Raw genomic sequence first — 16,432 nt, forward strand, 5'->3', positions numbered from 1 at the left:
AGGAGCTGTGGAGGAAAGGTTTAATTAGAAGAAAAGCACATGAGGCTTTTCCAGCGTGGAGGAGCTTGGTGCATGTCATTTGTGTAACCTCTTTTCTGGTCATGGATGTTTATGTGGAGTCGTGTAAGATGCTCTTGGCACTTTCCTTTGATCTGTCTGCAGGAAAATGAAGTCCATATGGCCTCCACCCAGATCCTGGCTGGAAATACCCATCTATGCTGGGGTCATTTTTTTGTTGTCATACATATGTACAAAGGTCCATTCATCTATGAGAATGACATTCAAAATAGGGAAAACATGGTAATGATATGTAGGGAGGAGCATTTCAGTGCTCCTGTAATGTTCAGCAGCCTAAAACGTATCATAAAATGTCAGAAGTCCTTCCTAAGGATCTACTTTTGTGCTCTTTTTCCTATTTTTGCCATACTTCCTGCTTTTCTCTACAACACAGTTTAATGATCCCGATATTTAGGACAGCTTTGTGGACAACAGGGACAGCATAAGTGCAGTGGGTGTCTCTCAAGTGCTGGGCATAAAACTACACTGACCATGTGTGAAGTCTTTTGTTAGGGCTTGTTGTTTGTTTGGAGGGCATTTGATTATTTGGGTTTTTTTTGTTTGTTCTATTTTGGGTTTTGTTAGTTTCTTTAATTTAAACAAAGTTGGTGAAAAGTCACCTTCTTTACCTCTTACAAGGCACAGCAAGCAGTGTTCAGGCAATATTGCTGTGGTTAATCTTGAATACTACACTTAAGGTAGGTTGCCTGGTGTTCCCAGAGGGTAAGGCATGACAAGTTTCAGTATTCCCAAAATGGACCTGGCCCTGCAGATACTCAGACACCTCACCCTGCACTGGAATTGTGTGCTGAGGCATCTTTGTGCCCAGTTCACAACTGCCAGGGCCTGGTCCCAGGTGCTCTGTTAACGTTTTGCTGCAGAAGTTGAGCCCATTGACATGACTGCTGTTAACAAGGTGACTGAATTTCATTCTCTTCACCACAAGTAGCTACAGTGAAAATGGGCTCCTCTTGCTCCAGCCACTGTCTGTGCTCTTTGAACTGTGCTTGCGGTTGGATGGCAGGCAGCAAAAGACACATCCACCACCTGGCTGGCTCTCCAGGTGCAGTGTTTACTTTAAATTTCTAACAGCAGAACCCTGTAGCAGCATGAATTTTGCTGGGAAATGGGGAAGGATGTTCATGTGTTGGCACAGCCACTCACTGGTCCACGCTAGGAATTGCAAGAAAGCTTTGGAGGATGTTTCACTGTAGCACTGAGCTAGTAGGGTTGGGTGTGCAATCTACTGGACTGGACAATATTTAAGGGAAAAAATAATAATTATTTGAATTATAATTTTTTTAGAAGGGCAGCAACATTGCCAGTCTTGGAGCTGAGGTTTGTTAGCTTAACCTAAAGGTTAATGAACATGTGCAAAGGTGAGAACCCAACCAGTGAGTGATTCAGTTGATGCTGATCCAGTGACTTGATATCTACTTCCGTTTGGAGAAGACCCTTGGGAGCAGGGCTTGAAGCCAGCTGAATGAGTTGGTGGCTCTTCTTAACTGATGCAGCAGCTTCTGGATGTACACAAGAGGCGAGGGCATTATTTCCATCCCTATCAATTCAGCATGCTGTAACTTTTGTAAAAGAGAGCTTTTTTCTCTCTTGCATTTTCACATGCAGTGTTTGTCCCCACCTGCTCCTGACCCTGGACAGAGCAGCAGCTTTGCAGAGATTACCCAGGTGGTGGTTCAACCCAGCCCCATCAGCTGAGACCTACCCCACAGCAGCTGTGAGATTGTGGTACCTCTACAGCGTGGTGGTTTTTCTATGTAATTTGTCATACTGGAACTGTTTGTTGATGTTGCTCATCTGTAAGAACCTTCTGATGGTCCCAAGTTGCTCTGTGTGCTGACCCTTCCGTTTTTAGGAGGACCAGGGGCAAGATGGCCTGCAGACCAGTAGGAAGGCAAGAAAACAGGAAAGCTTGGGGAGATGTAACTGTTCAGGATGTTGTTTAAAAAACATGATTACAACACAGCTTATTCAAGGATAGTTTTGTCTTACACAGGGAGGCTAATTTCATCTTCCCCCATCCCTTGGGAGAAAAGCTTTAGAAACTGGACTGGCAGCAAAAAGTGCCAGGCAGCTTTCTTGAATTTTTCTGGCTGATGTTGCTTTGGACTAGTGTGCTGAGTTCTTGCTGGAGACAGATGAGGATTGAGCTGATGGGTGCTGCATTAAGCATTTGAAGGTAAAAGCAGTGTTGCTGCAGAGCTTGAAGAGGAAAGTGAGATGGCAGATTCTGGCACATCTGGATAGGATGAGATGTGGACTGGGGATGTGCAATTAAGATCTAAAAAAAAGCCCCATCTATTATTTTTAATTACTTGCATAGCATGATACTCTGACTAATGAGTTAACCCATTGGTTGCAAATGCACTTCTACTAAGACAAACTATTCTCTGGCCATTAAACTAAAAGATCCTTTTAAGTTGTATATTGAAATTCAGTAAATGCAGCTGTCTGTTGATACCACTGTAACAAACTTTGCATGCTGCTTGTTGTCTTCATCACGACTTTGGACTGTAGCTTGATTCCATTGTCATGACAAAATCCAGCCAAGCTGCAGATAGGTGGCTGCAGCTGCACCTGCACATGCGCTCACTGGGTGCTGGAGAGAGGCAGTGAACAAATGTCATAATGTCATAGAATCAAAATGGTTTGGATGAGAAGAGACCTTTAAAGGCCATCCAGTCCAACCCCCTCTGATGTCCCAGCATCCTTCATGTGGCCTGGTGTCTGCTCACTGAAGATGGGTTCAAACCTCTTTGGTCCTTAGCTCGACATTTCCGTGGTCCACACATGAAGTTTTCAGGAGTACCTGAGATTTTAGGTTGTCAGTTTCTGTAAAATGGAGATGCAGCTTTCCTCTGAAGGATGATTCAGGCAGCATTACCTCGGTCACCATTCTCCACCTTGGGGAAAAAGGGATTTTTTGTCCTAAATTAGGGTTAAAACCATTTGGATTTAAGGCAGACAGAAGCAGCTGATCCTGGAAACAGTTAGCTTTCTTCTCCCCTCCTGCCTAATCATCAGCACAGATTAGTTCAGAAACTGGGCAGGTATTTTTAGAAGCTGCTTTCAGAGCTGTAGTGTCACAATTTTTATTCTTGTTATCGGTGCTGAGGCATTTCTTGAGCAACATTTCTGCTTTAATGAGAGGGCGTTAGGGATCATCATAGAACTTGTGAAGGCATCCATGACACCCTGGCTAAGCGAGAGGCTCCAGCAGTTGTGAAGGTTCCCGAGCAGCAAGGGAGTGTTTGAGGCACAGTGTCCAAAACAAAGCTCGAGTGCAGGGATGCTGCTGTTGGCACTAAAGTTATGTGGGCTGCCAGGAGAGATGGGGTGTATGAGGATCTGTAGGTGATAATTAGAGATACCAACTCGTTGCCCACTGGAAGTATTTAAAACCCCATTAAAAGTTGTGATGGAGGCAGACATATTGGAAGGCTGAGTGCTTCCTTCAAGCCTTCTAAGTTGTTTGGACCCTTGGTCCCAGCGCTGTGTTGGCAGCTTTTGGGAATAAAGTGCTGACAGGCTACCAGAGGAAATGACACCTGCATTCAACTTTGGACCTGTTTGCAGCCCTGCGTGCATGGGTACTGTGCTGGGCAGCCTCTCAGCAGCACGTTTGCCCCGTCAGCTGCTGCTAAACACCCCCATGATGACTTTATGGTAGTTGTATTGTAATTATTTTATTTTTTCCCAGCCTATAACCGGGGTGGGGAAACAAGGATCTTTGGTCGATGTTCTCTTCCGAGGCGGGAGGATATTGCGAATGAGTAATGGCCCGGCTGGGGCTGTAATGTGCAGAATACCTCTGGGATGACTCACCCGGCACAATGCAGCACATCCCTCTAGGAGACTGAATCACGAATGGGGGGAAGCCGCCTGCCCGCCCGGCAGCAGCCAGCTGGGACACGGGGTAACCGGAGCAGACAAGGGAGGCTGGTGGTGGCAATGGTGCTAAAACGGAGCAGTAAAGGTTTAAAATGCAGAGGAAATGGCATCCCCCAGCAGGTAAGTGTGCTCTGGCTGCGTATAATTCCATATTTTTTACTCCTGGGGTTCTTTTTCCTCTGCCTTCCCCCCATCTGCCCCCACAGCCCTTCTGAATGTTGTCTAAATCAGCATATAATTTATCAGTGAATGTGTATGAATTCTTCTGTGAAACACAGCCTTTCGTTTATGGTTACGTATCAATTTTTTTTTCAGAAATAATGGTTTAATATTCACCCTTTCTTTAAATACCAGTAGGAAAAATAGATGCTGCCTGGGAAGCTGCTTCCCTTGATATCCCTCTTCATGGATATTTGATGCAGTAGGGGATTTATAAAAAAAGGTTGAAGGCAAAACCAATGTGCGTGCTGGTTTTGATATAGCCAAGAATGTCTCTTTTCTTTTTTATGTTCATTTATCTGGCAAAAGATGAAAACCCTTTAGATTTAGACTGCAGTTATCCTGCTTACTCCCTCACCCCTCCTCTGCTACAGACCCAGCTGGAACTGAGTCACAGAATTATTTTATTTTTTTAATATTTGCAAAATATTATCTGCTCTTCATAGTTATAACATACATGTCATTGAGGATGTTTACAGAGGAATAAATATAGTTGTAGTCTCTACTGATCAAAATGGAGGAGGGGGGGAAAATTCAACTTCCTTTGGGTGAGTGATTTTTTTTTCTTTTTTTTGTAAACTTTGAGTTTACAGGAATACTCTCTATATGTTGGCAGACATAATTTTTTATGGAATGCAGTTTCTGTGGTTGTCAGTTTTTTGGGGTTTTTTTGCTAAGTATTGCTGTTCATTAGCTCACATAGGATAGCAATAACGGACTTGTGGTCAGTTTATGTTAGGAAAAAAATTAGGGTAGAACATGGTTGTGATTTTTTTTTTTTTTTTAGGTAGGGGAATCAATTCAGGATACAGATCTTGTGAATCTACCTATTTGGCTGGCTAAACTTTTATGTGATTTTTGCTTATCTTAAACGTGGTATAAATCAAATACCATCTGTCATGCAACAACAATTTATTACTCATTACTGTAAATGATAGTGCTAATTAGCTTCCTTGTAATTTGTTAATATTTTGTACTCTTGCACAAAAATAGGAGGACTTGAGGCTGCAACTCTTGCCTGTACTACAGATGAGGTGCAGGGCAAATTATTCAAATGTATTATTGCTGCCCTTTTTAACTTTTCAGGACATACTACTATGTGCACCTATAACCATTTATTGCAAAATTGACCCATTCAACAAATTTGAAGGAAGTTTTTTTTAAGAGATTTCATTGAATGGTTGGTCATTAAAAGTTCTGACATTAGTATGCATGTCCCAGTGATGTCATGGCTGCTGTTTAGGGAAAAAAAAATCAAATATTGTTTTCGGTGGTTTTGTAACAACATTTGCTGTGACTTTTGATAGCTCTAACACAGTTTCAGCAATGTTACATAAATGCTTCAATACTGACACAAGTCATAAGTTAATCTGCCCCAATGCCATTAAAATGTCATTTTAATTCAAAATTGTGTGTGTAATAAGCTGATTTCTGGGGAGAGACGTAGAGCTGCATCAGTATCTTTGCTTGCCTATCAGCATGCTTGTAAGCCAGCTTTTTTCCCTAAAAAGCTGCTTCCAGTTCATTTGAGGTTTTGCCCATGTGTATAGCACTTCGTGAGGATCACTGGGCAAGTCTGGCACAGGAAAGGATGTTATGCTGGCCAAAAAAAATGGATTTAGTCCATGCAGGACCACATAATATGTATACTTTTGGAAAAAAAAAATTATATATATGTATAAAATGTGTGTATGTATTTCAGGAATGAATTTTCCTATACTTCCTGGAAGGATCTGAACTAATTACAGGATTATGAAATCCCATTTGAGCTAGTTAGGATAGAGCTGTTTCTCGTAAACTCAATAAAATCAGCCTTAAATGTTGAACAAACGTTTTGGTGAAAGGGTTCCTTTGTTCCTCACTGCCTCGGCATTTAAGGGAGATGTGGAGGCGGGCGGCTGGGTTGTTGCAGGTGTCTTGGTTTTTTGAGAAGTCCTTTTTCTTCTGGGGAAAAAAAACCCCAAAACAACAACAGACCAAACAAAACTGCTATTAGTTTTTCCTATGGAGGATTTTTGGATGCGCCGCAGTGCTGGAAGCAAACCCAGGCTTGCCGAGCACTGGCTGTGGAGATCTGGCCCCTCTTCATTTTGCCTTTGGGGCTGCTCTAGGCTCGACCAGCATCTCTAGAGCAAGGAATGTGGAGACTGAATTGTTTGTATTTACTCTGACTGTGGGGAAACTAAAATTTCCTAGGTGCCCTTTTATTCTGGTGGTGTTTCATTTGAAAAACAGAAAAATACAGGTTGGAAATTGGTTATGCAGGAGTTGGGTTACAGGTACAGAGATTCTTTGTTGCTGGTGTGATGCAGAGGTTGGGGCAAGAAAAACTTTTGGGAGATTTTCCATGGTTTTCTTCAGATTCCATTCTAACATTTGATTTGGCCAGAGAGACACAGATGTCTTTTTTTCTTCGTGATATGTAGTGGTTTTGATACTTAATGAAAAAGTTTCAAACCTGCTGGAAATCTAAATGGTATGGAAATATCAACTTAATTTGCTATAGCTGCATACTCTCAGAAGTTTGCTTTCAAACAAATTGCTAAGTTAGGATTTGAAGAAGAAAATGCTGGTTATAATCTGCAGATATGTCACATTTGCAAGAAGCTTCACGAACCGACCAACAGATCAAGGAAGTGGGACTCCAAAAATAGCAGCTTTTAATGTCTCTTCTTTCTGGCTGTGGGATGAACTGCAGAGAGGAGCCTCACAATACAACTTGCAGCAATCACCTGGGCAGAATGTGATGGCTTTAACTCCAGCTGTTGGAGCTGCTGAGGCAGGGAAAACACCTGGCACTGTGAAATATATCCAGGTCAGTCAGAGACAGGTTATGCCCTAGTAATCATAAAGTTACATTTGCTTGGATCCAAATAGTTTAAATTGTGTTTGTGTGCCTGACCTCTGCTGCTGTTGCATTAGCAGACTCCTGCTGTCCTTCAGGGCTCTTCCCTGAAACCTGAATCCTGCATGAATGCATGGATTAAAAGACAGTAATCCATAATGTTGAAACCATTATGGACAAATACCTTTTTTTCTGAGACCTGGATCTCTCCTGGCCTTGTAAGCCATAGAGTTGGAAAAGGAGGAAAATATCAAAGTGCCTTATGGCAGCAATATTTGGAAGTTTATAATCTTATATTTTGGTCAAGTAACTTGGCTAGAGGGAAGAATATTACTGAATTATAGAAGGTGTCTGGGAAGTGTTTTAGATACTAAGTGTGACTCGAAAAAAAAAGTAGTAAATGCAGTAGGTTGGACTACGTTTTCCTTCCTCCTTGGGATTTTTAGACATCTCCGATGGTATCTGCAGTTGCTGCTTTGGAAGCAAAGTGGAAAAGAAGAGCAGCTGGTGGAAAAGAAGAGCAGCTGGTGGAAGGAAGTTGTCTACTTTGACACTCCTTTTACAAAGACAGTGGTGAAATGAAACCTTAACTAAGGAGTGAATTGTTTGGTGTTTACTCCTGGATGCATGACTGTAGCCATTAGCCCTCACTGGCCACACAAGGGGCTCATGGCTTTGTCCCTCATTAGTGTTGCTGGAGTGATGTGGTTTATGTCTGAGAGCACAGGATGATGGCAGCCCCATGTGTACATGGTGGGGGACAGCACTTCTGTCAACCTCAAGTGTCACCTGTCTCTTAGACACACAAATGCTTTGTGAGTTGGACTGTAGATAGGGAAACCAGGGTTCAGTGATGACAGAGGTCATATTCACTCCTTGTTTAGGAAAATTCTGTGTCCTCCAGAAAAGCTATTATACATGCACACTCTATTTTACTTTTATAGATATATATGCATACCCACGAGCTATAATTTTTAAGGAGTTCTCTTTTCCTTCCAATAAAAACAGCATGTGCTTTTCAGCACTACCTTTACTCCCCAAGTTCATTCTGTTTCTTTTTTTTTCACTCAGGGTGGGGCAGGCAGACAACCTGGAGCAGCCCTGGAACATGCTGGCTGGCTGCCATGCAGCTGGGTAATCCCTTCTGATACTTTCTTCCCAAGCTTTTAAGGCTGGTGAGGACAAATCTGTAGGGTTAAGATAGCATTTAAGAGCATAATTAAGAATAGTTTGCATGAAAAGCATAGCGCATAGGCCATAAAGCCAACAATTACAGCAGTCTTAAAAGCTTCAAGGATCCAATAAAACAGGAGGAACTAAGGCTACTGTGGGGTTTTCTCTAATTGTTTCATTTTTAGCTATCAGTACCTCATTAATTGTAATGGACCAAATATTTTCATGAACCTCATTAACCATTTCTTATGAAAGAGTCAAATTGCAGTTACCATGATAAAAGTGCAGATGGATGGCTTGAATGTGGTTGTTCTGCTACTCCAGTGCACCAAGGTTTCATCAGCAGCACACACATGGGATTTGCAGATCACTCCTTTGCTCCTCAGGATTTGGAATACTTGGAACTAGCCAGAGCCTTGATGCAGTCGCGTAAAATGAAATAGCAAAGAAAATAAACAGCTTTTACACTAAGGAAGCAAGATCCTTATATGGAACTGAAATATTTGAGTACCTCCCAAGTATTTATCAACACTGGCATGAGGGAAAGAAGCATTGCCTATTCTAGGCTTGTGGATGGAAACAGCAGGCAGGATTTAGACATAGAAGACTGGAGGAAGCTGCATGTAGCCTTGAAAATTCAACGTGCAGCTTCTGAGTCCTAATCCAGTGATTAAACCAAGATGTCAAGCGCTCAGAACCCTTATCCACCTACTTTCCTTGTATCTTTTCTTTCTTTTTTTCCAAGTCCCTTAGCACAGGTTGCACTTTGGGAAATGTGGTTGTGGCTGGAGCAGAACAGGAGTGGGGATGGGGCTCTGCAGGGAGCCCAGCGTCACTGGTGACTTTTGATTGTGCAGGAAAGTGTGCCAAGGGATTATTTAATGGAGCCAGAGCTCTGCCTGCCCTGCCAAAGGTGAACCCTTCTACTGGACAAGACTCTTGTCTCATAGGGGAACAGAGGTCACCTTGCAGGGGTAGGGGGATGGAAACTTTAATTTCTGGCTTATTATATTTAAGGAGGTTGGTCTTCAGGATGAGAAGAACACAGTTTAAATGGTGTTATCTCGGCATGTGGTGGCAGACTTTGTGAGGGCCATAGGTCATGGATAGATGTGGATATGAAGAGGAAAACCATGTGGCTCTGTGCCCCACCAGATTGTCATTATAATGGGCAGGGATAGTCATGGCACCTAAATTTAATGTGTAGGTATCCAGTAATACTCAGATGTAATTATAAGCCTATAGAATTCACTGAGAGGTGATAGAAATGTGGGAATAACTGACAGAAATCACAAAGTACTGAGTAGCTGCTTCTTGCTTAATTTTCCTTTAAGTGGACAATTTCTGCAGTGAAGTAACTGAAGGCAACATTACTTTTGGGACAGCCAAAGGCTCCAACTGCTGCCATAAAAGTGAATGGTAAATCCTGCAGGAAATTATAATGCTAGTGGCAATTTTCAAGTGTGGAAGGAGAAGCAGCAGTTTCTGTGGATGACTTTTGTGGGAGGATAGGAGGGAAGGTCATACTGAGCGGCTCTGACTTCAGAAGAGAGCTAAAAATAAGTCCAGAAAGGATCCTTGGGGAATAGTAGAAAGATGTAGAAATGTATAGTTGGTTTTCTTTGTACTTAATCTGCTAATTGTTAATCCTTATAGACCATATGGGAAAGGTACAAAGAAGAAAACAAAAACTGTATTGAATGGAAACAGCTCAATTTTTGCACAGTAGGAAATTAGCTGAAGTATTTTGCTTATTTCTGAGTATCAGGAAGTCAAGAGATTAAAATTGCCACTGTAAAATCTAGAAACAGGTTTTCATTAAAAAATAAAAAGGTAACTGGTTCAATTTATAGACACACTTGCCCTATTTACTGTACCAGGAAGCTGCTATAAGGACTCGAGCAAAAATACTCTTAAAAACATCATTTCTCAGTTCTGTGAATACCTTGTGTGTGTCATCTGTGTTTGTGTATCAGATTGGAAAGCTTTTTGTCAGCCATTGCAAAGTACTCAGGGCAGCAGGGGATGAACTTCTGGCATCTCTGCACTGCTGTCTTTGCGTAGGTCCAGTGAGAAAGTTGGCATCTCCATAAAATAAAGACTGTGAAAAGAAAATTGCAGTGTGTGTTTTGTGAGATCAGAAGAGATAAGCTGGTCCCAGAAGATGCTCACTGCTTCCCTTGGTTTGTCCTCAAACTGCTTTCAGGTAGGATCCATGAGGCTGCTTAGATGCTTCGATCTGGTTGTGTTAAAGAAAGGGAGGCGTGGAGTTTAAGTGTTAGCACCTGAACTGCTGCAAAAATAGTCTGAAAGTGAGGCAGTTTTACCTGGTGCAGGATGAAGAAAGCTACTACTGCTTGTCATGCTGTACAGGATGCTGGGAAAATATCTGGATACAGAGAGGAATTTCTCTCCATAAAGGATAATACCTGTCATTTTGAAAGGCTACCTCTTGGAGCCCTCTGTGTGTTGATCTTCCTTCTCCTGGTGAGGTCACCAGGTGGCCTGGAGATGGACAGTCCATGGGCATGTCCCTTTTTCTCATCCCTGGTGATGTTCCCAGGTTTGCCCTGCAGCAGCTTTGTGGGCACCTTTGGGTGCCTCAGCAGCTCTGCAGCCAACAGCGCCGTGGTCACGCGTGGCTGCCATCCAAGCCCAGCGTGGTGACCTTCCTGTGAAGGTGTCACAGCCATCAGCATACCCGTGTCAATCAATGTCCAGCGCGCGATGGGCGGCACCAGGACAGAAAAGCTCCTTTGGGTGTTTTCCCAGCAGCTCTGTGCTGGGGACAGCCCATCTTAGCTTACAGTCTGTTGCGTGTTCCATGCAGCGTGTGGCTTTTGCTTACTTTCTCTAGGGGCTTCTCTGCTTCTAAATGACTTTGGTGATGTCCCCAGTGGATGATGGAGCAACTGCTTCATGGAAAAGGGTACAGGGGAGGCCTGGAGTCTCCCCCTGTGGAGGCTCTTCTAAACCTTTGTGGTGGGCATCTGGATTATCCCCAGATCTTAGGTGCTTCCAGAATATTTTCTTGTGAGGTTAGGAGGCTCTGCCTTTCAAAGCCCTGTGAAATGCTGGTGAGACTGTTTTAGGGCATGGTATAGTCCTGATGACCTGAGCTGAGCTGATTCCCATCTCCTTTCATCTGAGGTACCAGCTGGAGCCACATTTATAGGGTTTTCCCCATAAAACTGTCACAGATGTGGAGGAATTTGAGAGTCATCTTCCAAAGCCCACTTCATTAATTGGATCACAGAAACCTTGAAACACTTTTTTCGTGGGTTATTTGAGCTCCATGTGTTCTTCCAGTACTTTGGAGACCTGATGCCCCAGTGTGGGAATTGGCTTTGGGTCTGGATCACCCCACTGTCATGGTCCCTGTCCCTATCTGCAGGAGGCAGAAAGTGTCAGGGACCACAGGTTGTTTGATCTGTGTGTTGACATCTGGAAACCTGGCAGGCTCATTCCTTGAGGTTGGTGGGTCTCTCTCCTACGATGGCTGGGTGTTCCAGGCCATCCATGACAGAGGTGGTCTTCCATACCAGGCAGAAACTCTCTGTTGGGGTCAGCGCAGTGCCATCCAAATACCACCCTCAAGAAAAACTGCTGGGATGTGACTGTGATGCTCACAAAGGTTCTGTTTTTGTTTTGTTGCCATTGCAGTGACAGCTATATTGTGCGAGTCAAAGCTGTGGTTATGACCCGAGATGACTCCAGTGGGGGATGGTTGCCGCAAGAAGGAGGCGGTCTCAGTAGAGTTGGCGTCTGCAAGGTCACGTACCCGGAGGGCAATGGAAGAAGTGGATTTCTAATCCATGGTGAAAGGCAGAAAGACAAACTGGTAATAGACCCTAATTCAACTTTTGTCTGTTCTTATAATGAGAATTATCCCAAATCTATTGCTATTGTATTCTTGTGCAAGTTTTGTTTTTTTCTTTTTTAAATATATAAAAAAACAGGCATGTGGAAATAATACTGGATTGGACAAAACAAACCCAATCCTCATCTAGAATTGCCATCCTTTGCTACCTAGGCTGGTGTGATGCCACCTGGAAGGAGCAGGTAAATTTTTGACATACACGTGCAAAGATCCCCTTTGAATGAAAGAGGGCCTGTGGTTTTTTCTTTTTTTTCTTAGACCTAGTGCGGGGGTAAGTGAGAAGTGAATTGAAGTGTAAAGAGCCTATGAAGCCAGTCACATTGCACTGAGTAATGCAGTGCAAGCCTTTTAAAAGGGCTATGAATTATTTATGCTGTGTGCTGTTCAAGGTTTGAACAAGCTGAGTGAGAATATGAAGACAAGTTGTCTCTTATGAATTGACACACTCAGTTTCTCCTGGTAGCTGTTTATCTAAAAAGGAGCTCTCTTGTATCCCTGCACAAATCAAATTAATAAAGCCCTTTCCTGATTTCCAGGGGCCACTTGAAATGTTATTGTTTGTTATCTTGTTTTTATGTATTTGATTCTTCTGAAATGCACTCCTGTGAAGATAGGGGCTAGCTTAAAAGCAGCACTTCCTGCACTGGCTCAAAAAATGCATTATTTGAGTCAGAAATGATCTTGCTTTCAAAAAGACTGGTGTTTTAAAGCTGTTTCAATTATGGCTTGTCTTTTGCAATGTTGTTTTGCTTAGGATGCTTTTTTTGACATTATATTTGGGAGCCATGGTTATGGTTTTGAGGGGTGGAGTAAGACATGACAAGCCATTCCTGTTGTCCCTGAGCATCACTCTAGAGATGGTTTTTGGCACAGCAGAACTTGACATGAGTGTCTGGCTGGGGGTGAACAATTTAAAAACAGTGAGGGGAGTGTTGCAGCATCTCCTAAATCTGTTGCTGGTGGATAAAATTTCTTTTGAGTAAAACTATTGAGGGAAGAGGTTCTCCTTCCTCCTGAGCCCCCTGCTAGCTTAACCTGTGCCACTCTGGGTCCAAAACATGCTCCTGGGATAGGGAGTGAGCGCCTACTCAAAGCACAAGCAAAAGATGAATGTGCAATAGTTTTGAAAACAATTACCATGTCTGGTGTTTATTAGTCATGATTTGGTAGGGAAAGATGTTCCACTATATGAGGCATGACTTGGCTTGCTTTTTGGGTCCAGCCTGAGACGATGCTGGCCTGTATCCTTGGGGTGGGAAAAGTGACTTTGCTCCTCTTTTGGGGCTCACGCCCTCCCAGGTGGTGCTGGAGTGCTTTGTGAAGAAGGACCTGGTGTACACAAAGGCAAACCCCACCTTCCACCACTGGAAAGTTGACAACAGAAAGTTTGGGCTCACCTTTCAAAGCCCCGCTGACGCTCGAGCCTTCGACAGAGGAGTGAGGAAAGCCATCGAGGACCTCATTGAAGGTAGCGTGGGGGTGGACACTGCACCCTTGGAAGAGTGGGCAGGGCAGGGGGTTTGAGTCAGGGAGCTGGGAAGAGGGAAGTCTTCAAAATCAGCTCTTGGGCTTGGAGGTCTCTTGTGCACATGTCCAAGTGCAGCTGGGGCCCTTATCCTACAGTTAGCAAGCCCCAGCTTTAGGAATTGAGTTTTCTCATTCCTTAGAAGAGATAAGGTGTTTCACTCAAGTATTTTTCAATCCTGTCTGTCCAGACTTCTCCCTGTTATTTATCATCAAGTTTGTTGTTACTGCTTTTTTTGATAAACTTGGGTTTCACACTAGTGATGGCAACTCAGACAGCCCAGGCTCTTTATTTTCAGTCAAATCTCATCTTACTGAGTATTTGTTAAATTCCTGCCTGGAGTTGAATAAAACTTAGTTTGGTTTTGGTTTTATTTTGCAGTAATTAGTTTTGTCTGCATCCTCTTAGTTGAATGGTAGTTCTTGAAGACTTTGTTGTGTTTCTGGGTGTTGTTTTTTTAATTCTGTAAAAAATGCGTTTGAATTGTCTGTGCTTTGAAGTTGTCATAAATTTTTCCTTTTCACATTTCATTGCAATCAGGCAATCACAATACAGCAACAATTCAATTGTACTTTATTTTAATGAAATTCAATTCTTCATGCATTTTTTCTTGATTTTTTTTTTTAGCCATACTACTTTATGTAGGGACTTAGTAGTCCAAAGCCTTTTGCCTTCTCTTCCAGTGTGACCAGGATATTTTTATATACAGATGGGACATTTTCTGAGGATACTGACTCAGATGTATGTCCAGATGTGTATTCATTTTGAGGACATTAGCTCCATAAGACAGCTTCATGTTCTTGGATGTCCTGTCCTTGCTTTAACATGAACATGGTAGATATTGGAAGAGAATTAATCCCCCAGGGCTCTTTGCTGGTAAATACCTCATCAGTGAGAGGAAGAATGTTCTCAGAAATTTGCTTTTTTCTATGCCATTAACATGAAGAAGTTCCAGGTAGACTTGCTTCTTTCTTCTTCTTGTTAAAACTGTGAAGCATTTTGAGTCATAAAAGGGATGTTTTATGAAAGTGGCATGGGGTTGTGCAAAGTTTCAAGGAGATAATAACTCAAATGTATTGAGTAGTGTTTTGAAGATGGCAGTGGTTGGCAACTCCTGTTTTGCTCTTCTTGATCCATTTTACAGTGGAGGTATTTGAAATCAAGTTCTACTGTATCTCAGATACTTCAAAATCAGAAAATCTATATTTATCCCATTAACAGTACAGGCTGATCCTCATGAATGTGTTCCTCATTAACTTCCAAATAAGGCTTTCTGAATGAAAAACAATCATTTGTTCATGCACACACAGTGTTGGGCAGTAGATTTAATTTATCACTCATTTTTTGTTCACATACTTGATCAAATTCAGCAGGTAATATTAAGCACAACTAAGTGTGCATTCAGAACTTAACATCATGTAATCACTGCTTTATTGTGAATATTTAACTAGTAGTTCATTCCCTGTAGCATCAGAAGTTTGGGGCACAGGGACAAGAACTCTATGCAGCACCATAGAGCTTCAGATTTTTTTAATTTTAAAGCTAATGTAGCAAATGGCACAAATGTTTCCACATTACTCAGTGTTTTAAGTGGGCTTTCACACTTAGCTCTGCACATATTCGTGATGATGCAACTGAGAGCAGCCAAGGCTGGTGCCAATAGCATTATATAAAACACATTATTTTAACAAATTCCCAGAATGAAGATGGTACAAGTCGTTGTACTGTGTTGGTCAGGGATGTGATTTGGGCATAATCCACTTTAGCAGTGGGCTTCCATCAAAAAAATAGACATTTGACTTGAGGGTTCTCTCCCCAGCAGATCCTCTGGCTGTACCCACCCTCCTTGGCAGCCTTAGAGTAGATGAAGCCAGCCAGGAAGGGGGTCTGGGGTCTTGATTGGGTGTAGGCAGAGGAGTCACTCCTTTTTAGGTACAGCATAAATTTGGTGTCAAGTGCAGCAGTGGTGAGCACCCCCTACCTTGAGGCTGTTCTGTGATCTGGGTGCTCACCAGGCCCTCTAGCAGTTCTGCAGGAACACCTGTGGGGTGAGGAGCTTTTTTGATACGCTTCCCTACTCTTCCAGAAGATTGCCTAATGTACCTAATGAAAATTGCACCCATTTATTTTTCTCTTGTCTATGGTTTTACACATATCAGCTCCTTTTAGATACTTTGTTTACATGGGGCAAGGTGATTCTTTGAGAAGCAGGTGATAATAGAGAAGACCTTTCAAGTATATAAAAACTTACACAATTAAAAGGAAAAAAAATACAATCTAACTCTTCATTGTCAAAGTGAGATTAATTTTATTTCAAATTATAGGTTATTTCTCCCCCCCGCCCCACATTTAGGGAGTAAGTGAAGAAAAACTCATATGTGATTTCTTGACAGCTGAGAATCAGCCTGGAGCACTGATTAGTGCATAGCTTTACCATTCTTCAGAAATTAGTCTTCTGTAATTGGAAATGGTAACTGCTATTTTTATCATTGTTAATTAGCACTGGCAGCCACACGTTTCAAGAAACACTTTTTCAGATTTTACCTCTCCAACCCAGCTACCAGCAGATGGGTTGTTCTTCCTTAATTTCAGCCACTCTTTTGCACATCTACAACACACAAACCTGTGAGAATCCAAATGTTTAACAGCCTCAAAAAAAAAAGTTTCATGGAAATGTCATGTGTTTAAAAAGCTGTTGGTTTGGTTTTTCTAGGATCTACAACTTCCTCGTCCACCCTTCACAACGAGGCCGAGGTCGGCGACGATGATGTCTTCACTGTGAGTACATGTCAGCCAAGCTCCTTCTCTTTATGCTCAGGTTTAC

The 16,432-nt window shown here is 42.5% G+C and overlaps 1 protein-coding gene across 2 annotated transcripts in view; it reads left to right on the forward strand.

Annotated features, from left to right (window-relative positions):
- Window positions 1-16,432, forward strand: part of SPRED2 (sprouty related EVH1 domain containing 2) — a 59,471-nt gene that overhangs the window by 21,185 nt on the left and 21,854 nt on the right. The window contains exons 1-4 of one of the 2 annotated variants that reach the window (XM_036380006.2): window positions 3,942-4,086; window positions 11,867-12,044; window positions 13,383-13,551; window positions 16,322-16,386. In XM_036380006.2, coding sequence (XP_036235899.1) covers window positions 4,070-4,086; window positions 11,867-12,044; window positions 13,383-13,551; window positions 16,322-16,386 — 429 coding nt within the window. In that variant the 5' untranslated portion in view covers window positions 3,942-4,069. Of the gene's footprint in view, window positions 1-3,941; window positions 4,087-11,866; window positions 12,045-13,382; window positions 13,552-16,321; window positions 16,387-16,432 lie in introns of those variants that run through there. The other variant, XM_036380005.2, reaches the window with a different exon arrangement.

Source organism: Molothrus ater, chromosome 3, assembly GCF_012460135.2.
Source record: "Molothrus ater isolate BHLD 08-10-18 breed brown headed cowbird chromosome 3, BPBGC_Mater_1.1, whole genome shotgun sequence".
In the NCBI taxonomy this organism is placed as follows: domain Eukaryota; kingdom Metazoa; phylum Chordata; class Aves; order Passeriformes; family Icteridae; genus Molothrus; species Molothrus ater.